This window comes from Pristiophorus japonicus, unplaced genomic scaffold (assembly GCF_044704955.1).
Source record: "Pristiophorus japonicus isolate sPriJap1 unplaced genomic scaffold, sPriJap1.hap1 HAP1_SCAFFOLD_29, whole genome shotgun sequence".
NCBI classification, from domain to species: Eukaryota; Metazoa; Chordata; class Chondrichthyes; family Pristiophoridae; genus Pristiophorus; species Pristiophorus japonicus.
The window spans coordinates 2,012,564-2,030,591 of record NW_027252668.1 but is presented as its reverse complement, the minus strand read 5'-3'; the positions used below and the strand labels follow the sequence as shown (position 1 = coordinate 2,030,591).

Sequence of the window (18,028 nt, the reverse complement as noted above, 5' to 3'; positions counted from 1 at the left end):
ACCCCTCGATCACTCAGTGTGTGAGGGGAGGGACCCTGACCCCTCGATCACTCAGTGTGTTGGGGGGGGGGACCCTGACCCCTCGATCACTCAGTGTGTGAGGGAGGGACCCTGACCCCTCGATCACTCAGTGTGTTGGGGGGGGGGACCCTGACCCCTCGATCACTCAGTGTGTGAGGGGAGGGACCCTGACCCCTCGATCACTCAGTGTGTGAGGGGAGGGGACCCTGACCCTTCGATCACTCAGTGTGTGAGGGGGGGGACCCTGACCCCTCGATCACTCAGTGTGTTGGGGAGGGACCCTGACCCCTCGATCACTCAGTGTGTGAGGGGGGACCCTGACCCCTCGATCACTCAGTGTGTGAGGGGGGGGCCCTGACCCCTCGATCACTCAGTGTGTTGAGGGGGGGACCCTGACCCCTCGATCACTCAGTGTGTGAGGGGAGGGACCCTGACCCCTCGATCACTCAGTGTGTTGGGGGGGGGGACCCTGACCCCTCGATCACTCAGTGTGTGAGGGGAGGAACCCTGACCCCTCGATCACTCAGTGTGTTGGGGGGGGGGGACCCTGACCCCTCGATCACTCAGTGTGTTGGGGGAGGGGACCCTGACCCCTCAATCACTCAGTGTGTGAGGGGAGGGGGACCCTGACCCCACGATCACTCAGTGTGTTGGGGAGGGACCCTGACCCCTCGATCACTCAGTGTGTTGAGGGGGGGGACCCTGACCCCTCGATCACTCAGTGTGTGAGGGGAGGGGACCCTGACCCCTCAATCACTCAGTGTGTGAGGGGGGACCCTGACCCCTCGATCACTCAGTGTGTTGGGGAGGGGGACCCTGACCCCTCGATCACTCAGTGTGTTGGGGGAGAGGACCCTGACCCCTCGATCACTCAGTGTGTGAGGGGGGGGACCCTGACCCCTCGATCACTCAGTGTGTGAGGGGGGGGACCCTGACCCCTCGATCACTCAGTGTGTTGGGTGGAGGACCCTGACCCCTCGATCACTCAGTGTGTTGGGGAGGGGGACCCTGACCCCTCGATCACTCAGTGTGTGAGGGGGGGGGGGACACTGACCCCTCGATCACTCAGTGTGTGTGGGGGGGGGACCCTGACCCCTCGATCACTCAGTGTGTGAGGGGGGAGGGGAGGGTGGGGTCGGAGGGAAGGGGTCAGGTAGACTGAGTGCCAATTAGGAGTGGCAGCGTCGCTCTGTATTGGAATGAGGGTTTCCAAATCCCCTGGGTGCTGTGACACCTGATCTCGTGACGCCCGATTATGTGACACTCGACCTGCCCAGGGAGTGTTTGATGGGACAGTGCAGAGGGAGCTTTACTCTGTATCTAACCCTGTGCTGTACCTGCCCTGGGAGTGTTTGATGGGACAGTGCAGAGGGAGCTTTACTCTGTATCTAACCCCGTGCTGTACCTGTCCTGGGAGTGTTTGATGGGACAGTGCAGAGGGAGATTTACTCTGTATCTAACCCCCTGTACCTGCCCCGGGAGTGTTTGATGGGACAGTGTAGAGGGAGCTTTACTCTGTATCTAACCCTGTGCTGTACCTGCCCTGGGAGTGTTTGATGGGACAGTGTAGAGGGAGCTTTACTCTGTATCTAACCCTGTGCTGTACCTGCCCTGGGAGTGTTTGATGGGACAGTGCAGAGGGAGCTTTACTCTGTATCTAACCCCCTGTACCTGCCCTGGGAGTGTTTGATGGGACAGTGTAGAGGGAGCTTTACTCTGTATCTAACCCGTGCTGTACCTGTCCTGGGAGTGTTTGATGGGACAGTGTAGAGGGAGCTTTACTCTGTATCTAACCCGTGCTGTACCTGCCCTGGGAGTGTGTGATGGGACAGTGTAGAGGGAGCTTTACTCTGTATCTAACCCGTGCTGTACCTGCCCTGGGAGTGTTTGATGGGTCAGTGTAGAGGGAGCTTTACTCTGTATCTAACCCGTGCTGTACCTGCCCTGGGAGTGTTTGATGGGACAGTGTAGAGGGAGCTTTACTCTGTATCTAACCCGTGCTGTACCTGCCCTGGGAGTGTGTGATGGGTCAGTGTAGAGGGAGCTTTACTCTGTATCTAACCCCCTGTACCTGCCCTGGGAGTGTTTGATGGGACAGTGTAGAGGGAGCTTTACTCTGTATCTAACCCCCATGGTGTTGTTCTACAACAGATCATTTCTTCTGGCGAATGCAGCGAGCGGGGAATCTGGTGTCTTTGAACGCCGCGCAGATCAACCATTTCTGGCAAGGGTTACCCGCAGATCTGAAGAAGATCGACAGTGTTTACGAGCGATTGACTGACAACAAGATTGTCTTCTTCATCGGTGAGGAGTTTGAGCAGAGCGCGGACTTCCCCACTGTCCGCCCCCCCCCACCCCCCACCCCCGTCCCCCCCGACACACACACAGAGCAGGAAAGGCCCAAACTCCATCCCCGGCCTAGTGCTGAGTTAGCCTGATCTCACACCCGGTGTGGGACTGAGCCCCTCACACACACACACACACAGAGCAGGAAAGGTCCAGTGTCCATCCCCGGCCTAGTGCTGAGTTAGCCTGATCTCACACCCGGTGTGGGACTGAGCCCCTCACACACACACACACAGAGCAGGAAAGGCCCAAACTCCATCCCCGGCCTAGTGCTGAGTTAGCCTGATCTCACACCCGGTGTGGGACTGAGCCCCTCACACACACACACACACACACACAGAGCAGGAAAGGCCCAAACTCCATCCCCGGCCTAGTGCTGAGTTAGCCTGATCTCACACCCGGTGTGGGACTGAGCCCCTCACACACACACACACAGAGCAGGAAAGGTCCAGTGTCCATCCCCGGCCTAGTGCTGAGTTAGCCTGATCTCACACCCGGTGTGGGACTGAGCCCCTCACACACACACACACACAGAGCAGGAAAGGTCCAGTGTCCATCCCCGGCCTAGTGCTGAGTTAGCCTGATCTCACACCCGGTGTGGGACTGAGCCCCTCACACACACACACACAGAGCAGGAAAGGCCCAAACTCCATCCCCGGCCTAGTGCTGAGTTAGCCTGATCTCACACCCGGTGTGGGACTGAGCCCCTCACACACACACACACACACACAGAGCAGGAAAGGCCCAAACTCCATCCCCGGCCTAGTGCTGAGTTAGTCTGATCTCACACCCGGTGTGGGACTGAGCCCCTCACACACACACACACAGAGCAGGAAAGGTCCAGTGTCCATCCCCGGCCTAGTGCTGAGTTAGCCTGATCTCACACCCGGTGTGGGACTGAGCCCCTCACACACACACACACACAGAGCAGGAAAGGTCCAGTGTCCATCCCCGGCCCAGTGCTGAGTTAGCCTGATCTCACACCCGGTGTGGGACTGAGCCCCTCACACACACACACACACAGAGCAGGAAAGGTCCAGTGTCCATCGCCGGCCTTGGGTCAGGCCACTAGGCTCCCTCACCAGCAGCCCCCCACCCCCCCCGTCACACACTCCATTGGCCCGCTTGACGGAGAGGGTTCGATGGGCCAAATGGCATGGTGACAGCTCTGCGTCCCATGGCCTGGTACCTGCCCAGATCGAGCAAGGGGAGATGGGCCCCTGACCATCAGCTGATACATCACCCCAGACCTGCCCGACACTGACTCTATTGCGTATCCTCTCTCCCTCCCTCCCTCCAGGGAACCGTTACTGGGTGTTCACAGACACCCAAGTGGAGCAAGGCTACCCGCAGTACATCAGTAACTTTGGCCTCTCTGTGCCAAGTATTGACGCAGCCTTCCTCTGGGCCCACAACGGGAAGACCTACTTCTTCAAGGGCGACAAGTTCTGGCGATACGACGAGCAACAGAGGAAGATGGACACGGGCTACCCCAAGAAAGTGAGCCTGTGGAAGGGCATTCCCCCTGATCTGGACGATATCATGGGCTGGAATGACGGTAAGTGTGTGTGAGTGTGTGTGTGTTAGTGAGTACACCCGTGTGTGAGATTGAATGATTGCCAGTGAGTGAGTGTGTGGGTGCTTGTGTGTTGTGTGTGAGAGTCTGTGTGAGAGTGCGTGTGTGTGTGTGGGTGTGAGTGTGAGTGTGAGAGAGAGAGAGAGAGAGAGAGAGAATGTGTGTGTGTGTGTGGGTGTGAGTGTGAGTGTAAGAGAGAGAGAGAGAGAGAGAGAGAATGTGTGTGTGTATGGGTGTGTGTGTATTGGTATGAATGTGTGGGTGTGAGTGTGTGTGTGTACGTGGGTGTGAGTTTGTGTGTGAAGGTGTGTGTGAGTGAGTGTGTGTGTATGTGTGTGTGTGTGCGTGTGTGTGTGTGTATATATGTGTGTGTGTGTATGTGTGTGTGTGAGTGTGTATATGTGTGTGTGTGTGTGTATATGTGTGTGTGTGAGTGTGTATATGTGTGTGTGTATATGTGTGTGTGTGAGTGTGTATATGTGTGTGTGAGTGTGTATATGTGTGTGTGTGAGTGTGTATATGTGTGTGTGAGTGTGTATATGTGTGTGTGTGAGTGTGTATATGTGTGTGTGAGTGTGTATATGTGTGTGTGTGAGTGTGTATATGTGTGTGTGTGAGTGTGTATATGTGTGTGTGAGTGTGTATATGTGTGTGTGTGAGTGTGTATATGTGTGTGTGAGTGTGTATATGTGTGTGTGTGTGTGTATATGTGTGTGTGAGTGTGTATATGTGTGTGTGTGTGTGTATATATATGTGTGTGTGTGTGTATGTGTGTGTGTGAGTGTGTATATGTGTGTGTGTGTGTATATGTGTGTGTGAGTGTGTATATGTGTGTGTGTGAGTGTGTATATGTGTGTGTGTCAAAGTGTGACAGCTGGAGTGTGACATCTAGTGTATGGCACCTTATGCGAACTTGATGTGACGGCTTGAAATTGTGCAAAGGGCGTTTGAGGTTAAAATGGCGGGTTCTGTCCGTGGTGTGGGGAGGTGCGGGTCAGAGGAGCGGGCCTCCCGGTGGGAGGTGGGAGTTTGTTTGGGGTAGCAGCCGATCCCACTGGATATGCCCCCCCTCTCACCTCCCCTCCACCCTAATGGCCTCAACTGCAGCGACCTTGGCTATAGGGGCCTCACCAACAACAACAACTTTCATTTATAGCGCGCCTTTAATGTAGTAAAACATCCCAAGGTGCTTAACAGCAGTGTTACAAGACAAAACAAATAAATTTTACACCGAGCCACATAAGACATTATGGCAAATGACCAAAAGCTGGGTCAAAGGGGAATGTTTTAAGGAGCGTCTTGTCGGAGGAAAGAGAGGTAGCGAGGCAGGGAGGTTTAGGGAGGGAGTTCCAGAGCTTAGGCCCCAGGCAACAGAAGGCACGGCCACCGATGGTGGAGCGATTATAATCAGGGATGCGCAAGGGGGCAGAATTAGAGGAGCGCAGATATCTCGGGGGGTTGTGGGACTGGAAGAGATTACAGAGATAGGGAAGGGCGAGGGCCATGGAGGGATGTGTAAACAAGGGGGAATATTTTGAAATCGAGACGTTGCTTAACTGGGAGCCAATGTAGGTCAGCGAGCACAGGGGGTGATGGGTGAGTGGGACTTGATGCAAGTTAGGAGACGAGTTTTGGATCACCTCTAATTTACGTAGGGTAGTATGTGGGAGGCCAGCCAGGAGTGTGTTGGAATAGTCAAGTCTGGAGCTAACAAAGGCATGGATGAGGGTTTCAGCAGCGGATGAGCCGAGGCAGGGACGGAGACGGGCGATGTTACGGAGGTGGAAATAGGCAGTTTTACTTATGCTGCGGATATGTGGCCGGAAGCTCATTTCATGATCAAATATGACATCAAGGTTGTGAACAGTGTGGTTCAGCCTCAGATAGATGCTAGGGAGAGGGGGCGGTGACCATCTGGTTCTGCACCTGGCTCCCAGGGAGTGCGGCCTATCAAATATCTCCAGACCGTGGCCTTAGGAAAGTCTAAGGAGCACCCCTCATCTGTACCTTTCCTCACCTCCAGACTCGACTACTCCAAGGTTCTCCTGGCCAGCCTCCCACCTTCCATCCTCCGTAAACCTGAACTCATCCAAAACCTGCTGCCCCGTGTCCTAACTCGCACCGAGTCTCGCTCACCCATCACCCCCAGTACTCACTGACTCATCACCCCTTGTGCTCACTGACCCATCACCCCCTGTACTGACCCATCACCCCCTGTGCTGACCCATCACCCCCTGTGCTCACTGACCCATCACCCCCTGTACTGACCCATCGCCCCCTGTGCTCACTGACCCATCACCCCCTGTACTGACCCATCGCCCCCTGTGCTCACTGACCCATCGCCCCCTGTGCTCACTCACCCATCACCCCCAGTACTCACTGACTCATCACCCCTTGTGCTCACTGACCCATCACCCCCTGTACTGACCCATCACCCCCTGTGCTGACCCATCGCCCCCTGTGCTCACTGACCCATCACCCCCTGTACTGACCCATCGCCCCCTGTGCTCACTGACCCATCACCCCCTGTGCTCACTGACCCATCACCCCCCTGTACTGACCCATCACCCCCTGTGCTCACTGACCCATCACCCCCTGTACTGACTCATCACCCCCTGTGCTCACTGACCCATCACCCCCTGTACTGACCCATCGCCCCCTGTGCTCACTGACCCATCACCCCCTGTGCTCACTGACCCATCACCCCCTGTACTGACTCATCACCCCCTGTGCTCACTGACCCATCACCCCCTGTACTGACCCATCACCCCCTGTGCTCACTGACCCATCACCCCATGTACTGACCCATCACCCCCTGTGCTCACTGACCCATCGCCCCCTGTGCTCACTGACCCATCACCCCCTGTACTGACCCATCACCCCCTGTGCTCACTGACCCATCACCCCCCTGTGCTCACTGACCCATCGCCCCCTGTGCTCACTCACCCATCACCCCCTGTGCTCACTGACTCATCACCCCCTGTGCTCACTGACCCATCATCCCCTGTACTGACCCATCGCCCCCTGTGCTCACTGACCCATCACCCCCTGTGCTCACTGACCCATCACCCCCTGTACTGACCCATCACCCCCTGTGCTCACTGACCCATCGCCCCCTGTGCTCACTCACCCATCACCCCCAGTACTCACTGACTCATCACCCCTTGTGCTCACTGACCCATCACCCCCTGTACTGACCCATCACCCCCTGTGCTGACCCATCACCCCCTGTGCTCACTGACCCATCACCCCCTGTACTGACCCATCGCCCTCTGTGCTCACTGACCCATCACCCCCTGTGCTCACTGACCCATCACCCCCTGTGCTCACTGACCCATCACCCCCTGTACTCACTGACCCATCACCCCCTGTACTGAACCATCGCCCTCTGTGCTCACTGACCCATCACCCCCCCTGTGCTCACTGACCCATCACCCTCTGTGCTCACTCACCCATCACCCCCTGTACTGACCCATCACCCCCTGTGCTCACTGACCCATCACTCCCTGTACTGACCCATCACCCCCTGTGCTCACTGACCCATCACCCGCTGTGCTCACTGACCCATCGCCCCCTGTGCTCTCACTGACCCATCACCCCCTGTGCTCACTGACCCATCACCCCCCCTGTGCTCACTGACCCATCGCCCCCTGTGCTCACTGACCCATCGCCCCCTGTGCTCACTGATCCATCACCCCCTGTGCTCACTGACCCATCACCCCCTGTGCTCACTGACCCATCACCCCCTGTGCTCACTGACTCATCACCCCCTGTGCTCACTGACCCATCACCCCCTGTGCTCACTGACCCATCACCCCCTGTGCTCACTGACCCATCACCCCCTGTGCTCACTGACTCATCACCCGCTGTGCTCACTGACCCATCACCCCCTGTGCTCACTGACCCATCACCCCCTGTGCTCACTGACCCATCGCCCCCTGTGCTCACTGACCCATCACCCCCCTGTGCTCACTGACCCATCGCCCCCTGTGCTCACTGACCCATCACCACCTGTGCTCACTGACCCATCACCCCCTGTGCTCACTGACCCATCACCCCCTGTACTGACCCATCACCCCCTGTGCTCACTGACCCATCACCCACTGTGCTCACTGACCCATCACCCGCTGTGCTCACTGACCCATCACCCCCTGTGCTCACTGACCCATCACCCCCTGTGCTCACTGACCCATCACCCCCTGTACTCACTGACCCATCACCCCCTGTGCTCACTGACCCATCACCCCCTGTGCTCACTGACCCATCACCCCCCTGTGCTCACTGACCCGTCACCCCCCTGTGCTCACTGACCCATCACCCCCCTGTGCTCACTGACCCATCACCCCCCTGTGCTCACTGACCCATCACCCCCTGTGCTCACTGACCCATCACCCCCCTGTGCTCACTCACCCATCACCCCCTGTACTCACTGATCCATCACCCCCTGTGCTCACTGACCCATCACCCCCCTGTGCTCACTGACCCATCACCCCCTGTGCTCACTGACCCATCACCCCCTGTGCTCACTGACCCATCACCCCCTGTGCTCACTGACCCATCGCCCCCTGTACTGACCCATCACCCGCTGTGCTCACTGACCCATCGCCCCCCTGTGCTCACTGACCCATCACCCCCCTGTGCTCACTGACCCATCACCCCCTGTGCTCACTGGATCCTGGTCCGGCAACGCATCGATTTCAAAATTCTCATCCTTCTTTTCAAATCCCTCCATGGCCTCCTCTGTATCTCTGTAATCTTCTCCAGCCCCTACTCCACTCCCTATCTCTGTAATCTTCTCCAGCCCCTACTCCACTCCCTATCTCTGTAATCTTCTCCAGCCCCTACTCCACTCCCTATCTCTGTAATCTTCTCCAGCCCCTACACCCCTCCCTATCTCTGTAATCTTCTCCAGCCCCTACACCCCTCCCTATCTCTGTAATCTTCTCCATCCCCTACACCCCTCCCTATCTCTGTAATCTTCTCCATCCCCTACACCCCTCCCTATCTCTGTAACCTCCTCCAAATCCTACAACCCTCCCTAACTCTGCAACCTCCTCCAGCCCTTACATCCCTCCCTATTTCTGTAATCTCCTCTAGTCCCTACAACTCCTCCCTATCTCTGTAACCTCCGCCTCCCTATCACTGTAACGTACTCCAGCCCCTACAACCCTCCCTATCTCTGTAATCTCCTCCAAATCCTACAACCCTCCCTATCTCTGTAACCTCCTCCAGCCCTACAACCTTCCCTATCTCTGTAACCTCCTCCAGTCCCTACACCCCTCCCTATCTCTGTAACCTCCTCCAGCCCTTACATCCCTCTCTATGTGTGTAATCTCCTCCAGTCCCTACACTCCTCCCTATCTCTGTAACCTACTCCAGCCCCTACAACCCTCCCTATCTCTGTAACCTCCTCCAGCCCTACAACCTTCCCTATCTCTGTAACCTCCTCCAGTCCCTACACCCCTCCCTATCTCTGTAACCTCCTCCATCCCTACACCCCTCCCTATCTCTGTAACCTCCTCCAGCCCTACACCCCTCCCTATCTCTGTAATCTCCTCCAGCCCCTACAGCCCTCCCTGTTATGTATAGAAGAACTCTATACTGAGTACTGTGAGCTAAAACTGACGTGACCTTAGTCTCTTTAATACAACTCCAGAGTCTCTAAGCAGCATGGCAGACAACCTTGCACTCCCTTGCACGAGGTGTGCAGGTGACCCTTGGGCCTCCAACAGTTGCGCCCTCTGGTGGCAAGTCTTACACAGTTACAATGTTTACATACATAACATCACTCCTCCTCCCCAAAGTCTTTGATACAAATTATTCACAAGTTGAGACGATTCAGGGCCCTACGCTCCCTGGTTGATCGTCTGAGTTCAAACTCTGGCCTGGGTGAGTTAGTCGGACCATTGCTGCACTGCGGCGTGTCTGGTCTGACAGGACTGTTGGGAATGGTGGGTTCATCCTCTTGATTGACAGCGAGGTTGATTGCTGGTTAGGTGTGTGTTGGTGGATCGATGATGGTGAGGCCCTCCTCAGGTTGTTCCTGGTTGTCGGTGAACCGCAGTTTGGTCTGATCCAAATGCTTTCTGCACATTTGTCCATTCAGTAGTGTGACTATTCCCTTCCTTGGCCAAGGTAGTGCCAGCGACCCATTTAGGATCACGACCGTAATTAAGGACAAACACAGGGTCGTTAACATCAACGTCACGCAATACAGCTGCGCGATAGTGGTACATGTTTTGCCGGTGACGCCGGGTTTTCACATGATCATTTAGATCCGGGTGGACCAGGTAGAGCCTGGTTTTGAGTGCTCTCTTCATTAACAATTGTGCAGGGGGAACCCCAGTGAGCAAATGGGGTCACGTCCGGTAGCTGAGCAGAACCCGAGATAAGCGGGTCTGCAAGGAGCCTTCCGTCACGCATTTCTAGCTCTGCTTGATAGTTTGGACTGCCCATTCCGCTTGACCGTTGGATGTGGGCTTAAACGGGGCAAACCTGACATGCTTGATGACATTGCACGTCATAAACTCGTTGAATTCCGAGCTGGTGAAACATGGTCCATTGTCACTGACAAGGACGTCGGGCAAGCCAAGGGTGGCGAACATAGCCCGGATGCTTTCAATGGCGGTGGATGTGCTGGATGACATGATTACACATTCAATCCATTTAGAGTAAGCGTCGACTACAACTAAAAACATTTTTCCGAGAAAGGAACCAGCAAAATCTATGTGGATCCTGGACCACGGTTTGGAGGGCCATGACCACAGACTCAATGGAGCCTCCCTTGGTGCATTGCTCAATTGTGAGCATTTGTTGCATTGGTGTACTCATGACTCTAAGTCCGAGTCAATGCCGGGCCACCAAACATGCGACCTGGCTATAGCCTTCATCATGACTATGCCTGGGTGGGTATTGTGTAGGTCGCGTATAAACGTTTCCCTGCCTATTTTTGGCAAAACCACGCGATTACCCGATAAGAGACAATCCGACTGGATGGACATTTCATCTTTGCGTCGGTGAAACGGCTTTAAGTTCATCTTGCGTTTTCCCCGGGAATGGCCGACCAGCTCCCATTGGGGACGCAACTTTTTACAAGTGATAGCACAGGATCCTGGCTGGTCCAGGTCCTGATCTGGCGAGCCGTGGCGGGTGACCCCTCGCTCTCAAAAGCATCCATGACCAGAAGCAAGTCTGCGGGCTGCGCCATTTCCACCCTGGTAGTGGGCAGTGGTAGCCGACTGAGGGCATCAGCGCAGTTCTCCGTGCCTGGTCAGTGGCGGATAACATAGCCATAGACGGACAATGTTAGTGCCCATCTTTGGATGCGGGGCGAAGCAGTGGTGTTTATACCTTTGCTTTCTGAAAACAGTGAAATGAGCGGTTTGTGGTCGGTTTCAAGCTCAAACCAATATCCAAATAGGTACTGGTGCATTTTCTTAACCCCGTATACAAATGCTAATGTCTCTTTCTCGACCATACTGTAGGCTCTCTCAGCTTTAGACAGACTTCCGGACATGTATGCAACCGGTTGAAGTTTGCCCGATACATTGGTTTGCAGTAACACACAGCCGGCCCCGTACGAAGATGCATCACAAGCTAGCACTAATCGTTTACACGGGTCATACAGTACAAGTAACTTATTAGAACAAAGTAGCTTTCTGGCCTTCTCTAAGGCTGCCTCTTGAGATTTACCCCAAACCCAGTCATCACCCTTACGTAGCAACATGTGCAACGGTGTCCAGCAAAGTGCTTGACCCGGGTAGAAAGTTACCAAAGTAGTTGAGGAGTCCCAGGAACGAACGCAGCTCCGTCACATGCTGTGGTCTGGGTGCATTCTTGATGGCCTCCGTCTTTGAGTCCGTGGGTCTGATGCCGTCTGCCGCAATCTTTCTCCCCACAAAAATTTCGACCTCTGGCGCCAGGAAAACACACTTGGAGCATTCAGCCTGAGTCCCACTCTGTCTAGTCGACTTAGAACCTCTTCCAGGTTGTGCAGGTGTTCGGTGGTGTCACAATCGGTGATCAGGATGTTGCCTTGAAACACAATGGTGCGTGGAACCGATTTCAGCAGACTCTCCATGTTCCATCAAGAATGCACCCTGACCACAGAATGTGACGGAGCTGCGTTCGTTCCTGGGACTCCTCAACTACTTTGGTAACTTTCTACCCGGGTTAAGCACTTTGCTGGAACCGTTGCACATGTTGCTACGTAAGGGTGACGACTGGGTTTGGGGTAAATCTCAAGAGGCAGCCTTTGAGAAGGCCAGAAACCTACTTTGTTCAAATAAGTTACTTGAAGATAGCAGCAGCCAAGCAAATCCCAAAAGGGCACCTGTGGTATATAAGCAGTCCTTTGTGCATGTTGATGCACGTGAATCTTTTTGAAGATTCAGCCAGCTCCTGTGTTATGTAGGCGGAGGTTAGGTCCAACTTGGTGAACGACTTCCCCCCCCGCCCCCACCCCCGCTAACGTTGCGAACAGGTCATCTGCCTTGGGTAGCGGGTACTGGTCTTGTAACGAGACTTGGTTGATCATTACCTTGTAGTCTCTGCAGATTCTGACCGTGCCATCGCTTTTCAACACCGGAACAATCGCACTGGCCCACTCGTTGAACTCGACTGGCGATATGATTCCCTCTCGTTGAAGTCTGTCCAGTTCTCGACTTTCTCCCTCATCATATGTGGAACCACTCCAGCTTTGTGATGAACGGGCCTTGCATCGGGAACTGGACGGATCTGCACCTTGGCGCCTGTGAAGTTGCCGATGCCTGGTTCAAATAGTGATGGAAACTTGCTCAGCACTTGGGCACATGAGACATCATCCACTGAAGATAGTGTTTTGATGTCGTCCCAGTTCCATCGAATCTTTCCCAACCAGCTTCTGACGAATAGATTTGGGCCATCGCCTGGTCCACAGTGATAAATCATGCACAGCTCTATCGTACGATACCTTAACTGCCAGACTCCCAATGACTGGTATGAGCTCTTTGGTGTAGGTGCGCAGCTTTGTCTGACTCGGGCTTATTTTGGGCCTTTGTGCCCTGCCCCACAGTTTCTCAAAAGCCTTCTGGTTCTTAATTAACTGACTCGCCCCATGTCCAACTCCATTGATACCGGAATACCATTCAATTTGACTTTCAGCATGATAAGAGGGCTCTTGGTGGTGAAGGAGGCTCTTGGGTTGAGTTGCCTCTCATTGGTTCTGTGTGATTCGCGCCGGATCGATCATCCTCTGCCGACTCTGCCACGTGGTGAGTCGCAGCACATCTGCACATTCGCTGGAGGTGCCCCATTGTTTTGCAACCTTTGCACACGTATTGACATTGATGGGCTCGATGATTACCCCCGCAGCGCCAACAAGGTGCTAATGGATTTGCATTCACGCCCAATGGCGGACTCTGAGTCATCCTAGGTCAGGCAGCTGCAGACGTGTAGGCCCTGCCATTTGCAGTTCTGCCTGCTAGCGATGTTATTTTATGCACAGTACTTGTCGGTGAGCTTCGATGCTGGGAAGATATCTGTCTGGTATTATCGCTCGTGGATATGAATGTCTAGGCTATCGTGATGGCCTTGCTCAGGTCTAGGGATTCGGCGGACAGCAGCTTGCGAAGAATGACCTCGTGGCCGATGCCAAGCACAAAATAGTCCCGTAGCATTTCCCCCAAAAATCCAGCAAATTCCCGCAAGGCATCTCAGGTCAGTGACATAATTCACCACGTCCTGGCCCTCGGAGTGGTGGTGCGTGTAGAAGTGATACCTGGCCATTAGGACACTCTCCTTCGGTTTTAGGTGGTTCCGAAACAGCGTACACAACTCTGTATATGTCTTCTCCGCTGGTTTCTCCGGTACGAGCAGGTTCTTGATGAGGCCGTATATTGTGGACCCACACACGGTGAGGAGAATCGCCCTGCGCTTGATCGCTTTATCATCCCCATCCAGCTCATTAGCCACGAAGTACTGGTCGAGAAGCTCAACGAAGGCTTCCCAATCATCACCCTCTACAAATCTCCCTAAAATACCAACGGCAGCCATGACCACATGAAAGTTCGTAATATGTTACTCGTCGCCAATTGTTATGCATCGAAGAACTCCACAAGATTGAGTACTGTGAGCTAAAACTGATGTGATCTTAGTCTCTTTAATAGAACTCCAGAGTGCCTAAGCAGCATGGCAGACAACCTTTTATACTCCCTTGCACGAGGTGTGTAGGTGACCCTTGGGCCTCCAACAGTTGCGCCCTCTGGTGGCAAGACTTACACAGTTGCAATGTTTACATACATAACACTCCCTATCTCTGTAACTTTCTCCAGCCCTACACCCCTCCCTATCTCTGTAACCTTCTCCAGCCCCTACATCCCTCCCTATCTCTGTAATCTCTTCCAGTCCCTATAACCCTCCCAATCTCTGTAATCACCTCGAGCCCCTATAACCCTCCCTATCTCTGTAATCTCCTCCAGCTCTACAACCCTCTAAGATCTCTGCACTCCTCCAATTCTGGCCTCGTGAGCATCCTCGATTATAATCGCTCCACCATTGGGGGCCATGCCTTCAGCTGCCTGGTCCTTAAGCTCTAGAATTCCCTCCCTAAACCCGTCCACCTCTCTCTCCTCCTTTATGATGGTCCTTAAAACCTACCTCTTGGTCACCTGTCCTAATGTCTCCTCATGTGGCTCTGTGTCAAATTTTGTTTGATAGTGCTCCTCTGAAGCACATGGAGACAATTTAATAAAGAAAGAAAGAAAGACTAAAGAAAGAAAGGAATGCAAGGCTACGGGGAAAGGGCGGGGGAGTGGGATGAGCTGAAGTGATTTTGCAGAGAGCCGGTACGGGCTCGACAGGCCGAATGGCCTCCTTCTGTGCTGTGACCAGTCTATGACCCCTCCCCTGTCCAGTCTTGCCTCTGCCCCTGTGCTGTGACCATTCTATGAACACTCCCCTGCCCAGTCTTGCCTCAGCCCCTGTGCTGTGACCAGTCTATGACCCCTCCCCTGTCCAGTCTTGCCTCTGCCCCTGTGCTGTGACCAGTCTATGAACCCTCCCCTGTCCAGTCTTGCCTCTGCCCCTGTGCTGTGACCAGTCTATGAACACTCCCCTGTCCAGTCTTGCCTCTGCCCCAGTGCTGTGACCAGTCTATGAACACTCCCCTGTCCAGTCTTGCCTCTGCCCCAGTGCTGTGACCAGTCTATGACCCCTCCCCTGTCCAGTCTTGCCTCTGCCCCTGTGCTGTGACCAGTCTATGAACCCTCCCCTGTCCAGTCTTGCCTCTGCCCCTGTGCTGTGACCAGTCTATGAACACTCCCCTGTCCAGTCTTGCCTCTGCCCCTGTGCTGTGACCAGTCTATGAACACTCCCCTGTCCAGTCTTGCCTCTGCCCCTGTGCTGTGACCAGTCTATGAACACTCCCCTGTCCAGTCTTGCCTCTGCCCCTGTGACGTAGATCTCAGCCCTTCAGGTGAAGTTTCTCAATCTTCCTCTCACACACATCCTGCTCTCGCCATCGAGAGGAAACGGTTACAGCATCAATAAAACACACAGATCAGTCTGTAACACACACAGTTAAAGGAGAGAAAGACTTGCATTTATATAGCGCCTTTCACGACCAAGGGGATGTCTCAAAGCGCTTTACGGCCAATGAACTACTTTTTATAGTGTGGTCACTGTTGTAATGTAGGATACACAACAGCCAAATTGTGCACAGCAAACTCCCACAAACAGCAATGTGATAATGACCAGATAATCTGTTTTTTTAGTTATGCTTATTGAGGGATAAATATTGGCCAGGACAGCGAGGAGAACTGCCCTGCTCTTCTTGGAAATAGTGCCATGGATTCTTTTATATCCATTTGAGAGACCAGACGGGGCCTCAGGTTTAACTCCTCATCCAAAACACAGCATCTCCGACAGTGCGGCGCTCCCTCAGTACTGCCCCTCCGACAGTGCGGCGCTCCCTCAGTACTGCCCCTCTGACAGTGCAGCACTCCCTCAATACTGCCCCTCCAACAGTGTAGCACTCCCTCAGTACTGCCCCTCCGACAGTGCGGCGCTCCCTCAGTACTGCCCCTCCGACAGTGCAGCACTCCCTCAATACTGCCCCTCCAACAGTGTAGCACTCCCTCAGTACTGCCCCTCCGACAGTGCAGCGCTCCCTCAGTACTGTCCCTCCGACAGTGCAGCACTCCCTCAGTACTGCCCCTCCGACAGTGCAGCACTCCCTCAGTACTGCCCCTCCGACAGTGCAGCGCTCCCTCAGTACTGCCCCTCCAACAGTGCAGCACTCCCTCAGTACTGCCCCTCCGACAGTGCAGCGCTCCCTCAGTACTGCCCCTCCAACAGTGCAGCACTCCCTCAGTACTGCCCCTCCGACAGTGCGGCACTCCCTCAGTACTGCCCCTCCGACAGTGCGGCGCTCCCTCAGTACTGCCCCTCCGACAGTGCAGCGCTCCCTCAGTACTGCCCCTCCGACAGTGCGGCACTCCCTCAGTACTGCCCCTCCGACAGTGCAGCGCTCCCTCAGTACTGCCCCTCCAACAGTGCAGCACTCCCTCAGTACTGCCCCTCCGACAGTGCAGCACTCCCACAGTACAGCCCCTTTCAGTACTGCTCCCTCTGTCAGTGCAGCACTCCCTCAGGATTGCCCCTCCGACAGTGCAGCACTCCCTCAGGATTGCCCCTCTGACAGTGCAGCACTCCCTCAGTACTGCCCCTCCGACAGTGCAGCATTCTCTCAGTACTGGCCCTCCGACAGTGCAGCATTCTCTCAGTACTGCCCCTCCGACAGTGCAGCACTCCCTCAGTACTGCCCCTCCGACAGTGCAGCACTCCCTCAGTATTACCCCTCCGACAGTGCAGCACTCCCTCAGTACTGCCCCTTCAACAGTGCAGCCCTCCCTCAGTACTGCCCCTCCTGCAGTGCGGCACTCCCTCAGCACTGCCCCTTCGACAGTGCAGTACTCCCTCAGTACTGCCCCTCCGACAGTGCAGCCCTCCCTCAGTACTGCCCCTCCGACAGTGCAGCCCTCCCTCAGTACTGCCCCTCCTGCAGTGCGGCACTCCTTCAGCACTGCACTGGGAGTGTCAGCCTAGATTTACGTGCTCAAGTCCCTGGAGTGGGACTCGAACCCACAACCTTCTGACTCCGAGGCAAGAGCGCTACCCACTGAGCCACAGCTACTCATTGTGCTGCCCAAAGTGGGACTATTGAAGTGTGATTTGTGAAAGGTGATGTTTGCAGAGCATCACTTGGCGTGTGACGTACGCGGCGATAGAATGTATTGAACTAAAAGCTGACCCTCCCTCTCCCCACCTCCCCCACCCCCTGCAGGTGCCACCTACTTCTTCAAGGGCCGGGGATACTGGAAGATGAAGGGAGGAGAGATCGAGGTAGAGACCACGGACTCCAGCTCCACGCACCGGGATTGGATGCACTGCCACGTCCCAACAGAAGCCCCCCGCCCCCCCGGGGCCGGCGACCCCAGCGGGAGGGGCTGTAGCTGCCCGCTGGACCGCAACCAGGCCGGGGTTGTGACCTCCAGTGTGCTCCTCCTGCTGGTCGCACTCTTGGCCTGCGCGAGTGGCCGGCTGTTGCTGGCAGACTGAAGCTGTAAGAGTTCCCCCTAGTGGACCACTGCTCTGCCTAGTGGACAACCGATGTAATGCAACTACTGATGTAAATACAATAAAAGGGTCATGTGGAAAAGTCACATGATGACATTTGGAGCCATCTTGTCGAGTGTGTTTGTTAGTGATGTCGTAAGAAAATATCACATTGGCGGATGAGGATAGGATAATCGGATTCCCTACCTGAAATTATTTTGGTGGATGATTCTCGGATCAGTAACCAGTGGGGTGCCACAGGGATCAGTGCTGGGACCCCAACTATTTACAATCTATATTAACGACTTGGAGGAAGGGACCGAGTGTAACATAGCCAAGTTTGCTGACGATACAAAGATGGGAGAAAAAGCAATGTGTGAGGAGACACAAAAAATCTGCAAAAGGACATAGACAGGCTAAGTGAGTGGACAAAAATTTGGCAGATGGAGTATAATGTTGGAAAGTGTGAGATCATGCACTTTGGCAGAAAAA

General features: G+C 54.7%; 1 protein-coding gene across 1 annotated transcript in view; it reads left to right on the top strand.

Annotated features, from left to right (window-relative positions):
• Positions 1–17,652, top strand: part of LOC139248251 (matrix metalloproteinase-17-like) — a 77,251-nt gene extending 59,599 nt beyond the window's left edge. Inside the window, exons 8-10 of the mRNA XM_070872009.1 lie at positions 2,173–2,325; positions 3,668–3,925; positions 17,265–17,652. Of these exons, the coding sequence (XP_070728110.1) occupies positions 2,173–2,325; positions 3,668–3,925; positions 17,265–17,539 (686 nt within the window). The 3' untranslated portion in view covers positions 17,540–17,652. The remainder of the gene's footprint in view (positions 1–2,172; positions 2,326–3,667; positions 3,926–17,264) is intronic.
• The last annotated feature ends 376 nt before the right edge of the window (positions 17,653–18,028 follow it).